The following is a 1,658-nucleotide window of genomic DNA, read 5'->3' as shown; positions in this document are numbered from 1 at the left end:
AAATAAATTACAAAAAATTATTAATGTTGTTGTACATATAATTGATTTTCAATTGTAGATATTTGTTGTTTATAACAATTAAGTAAACGAATAACTACTTGACCAAAAGATTTACAGTGTAATCTTTCTTGGATATCTTTTAAACGGTTATAATCTTTTTGAGAAATACGAATTTTAGGGAACTTTTTTTCAGCTTCAACACTGTATTTAAGAGAATGTTGTTTTGGTTTCTTTTCTTCACTTGAAAGAATTGACCCATTAATTTTAAATGAATTCATATCAACATCAGTAAATGGATTAGTCATTTTATATGTAAGATATGATTTTAAGTTAATTGAGATGACCCTTTAAATATGGACCTTTATTAAACATTAAAGTGGCTTTCATTCAGTTTCATGGGGAAAAGTAGTGAAATTCCCCTTTTCTTTCACTTTTTTTGGCTTCGAGTGAACCTATATTCAACTCTTTTTTTAATCAAACCATAAAATTTAAATTTCTCGCTTCATTTTTCCATGTCATTTTGTTTTATAAAACCACCACATCATCATTTTTTATTCCTTTTTTTATTTACTTGGTATTATTCTTTATTTCACCATTTTTCATAGTGATTTATGGGGAAATCTCGGTCCTAAATTTTGACATTTAAAGTAGAGTTGGTTAGTTATAAATACCTTTCTTTTAACTTTGTTCTTTATTTATCAAATCAACTTAAATTGACTCAAAATAAAAAAAATGACAAGTTATTTGATTTGTATTTTTAATTTAGATACATTTTAATCAATTTCTTACGATCATTTTCAGACATCTCAATATTCTTCTTTATCTTCTCCATTTCTGCCTTTTTCTTTTTGTGAATTCTGATAACAACTAAAGTTATAATTACAACTACAACTATTACAACCATCGAAATTACTAATGAGACAGAAATCATTATATAAAATAATACGTTCTTTTCACATTTATATACCTCATAGTTTGGTGTCCCAAAAACTGAGCAATTAACAACTGTTGAAAGAACACACAGTTGATGGTTACTACATAATTTTATTTCACTATTAGAACATACATACTTTTGTGGACAATTATAACAATGCCCTTGTTCGTAATACGTCCCGTCAGGGCAATAAAAACATTGTGAACTCCCTTCACTAAAAGTGATTTTCATATCAGGACATACTGTACAATTATCTTGTTGCCCCTCTCTATCTGAATATGTCCCTATCGGACAATATTCACATTTCTTTGTCTCTCTGTTAAAAAACGACCCAAGTTCACACTTTTTACATTTATGAGAAGAAATTACTCTTGCACCTGGCTCACACTCAACACAATGTTCTCCATCAAAATAATGTAGTGGATTGTTGCATTTTTGACATGAACTACTTTTTTCTTCCATTGTAAATAATCCATCATCACATGGTCTACACTTATCTCCACGAGAAGACGTCATATTAGGACATACCGTACATCTGCCTTCAATAATGCCATACCCACTATCACATGGATACACTCTCTCAGATTTTGTTCCAAGAATAATAACAAAAAAGATAATTAATCTTTTCATCAGTTAAATATGATTTTTTTCTTTTGTACCAATAGTTTTTCATTAAATATAAATAATATTATAATAATAATTTATAGTTTGATATTTGTATGAA

At 27.9% G+C, this 1,658-nt stretch overlaps 1 protein-coding gene across 1 annotated transcript, besides 1 other annotated feature; it reads right to left on the bottom strand.

Annotated features, from left to right (window-relative positions):
* Window positions 1-757: 757 nt before the first annotated feature.
* Window positions 758-1,564, bottom strand: EDI_189570 (uncharacterized protein; the record flags this gene model as incomplete). Its single annotated transcript, XM_001735945.1, has 1 exon — window positions 758-1,564. The coding sequence occupies one exon, from the start codon at window positions 1,562-1,564 to the stop codon at window positions 758-760; it is 807 nt and encodes a 268-aa protein (XP_001735997.1).
* A 41-nt stretch (window positions 1,565-1,605) lies between these two features.
* Window positions 1,606-1,640: a sequence feature (AT_rich).
* The last annotated feature ends 18 nt before the right edge of the window (window positions 1,641-1,658 follow it).

The sequence above is a fragment of the Entamoeba dispar genome, genomic scaffold (assembly GCF_000209125.1).
Source record: "Entamoeba dispar SAW760 scf_1105229459571 genomic scaffold, whole genome shotgun sequence".
Classification (NCBI taxonomy): Eukaryota; Evosea; order Mastigamoebida; family Endamoebidae; genus Entamoeba; species Entamoeba dispar.
The sequence above is the reverse complement of the archived record's forward strand: the minus strand, read 5'-3'. Positions and strand labels throughout refer to the sequence as shown.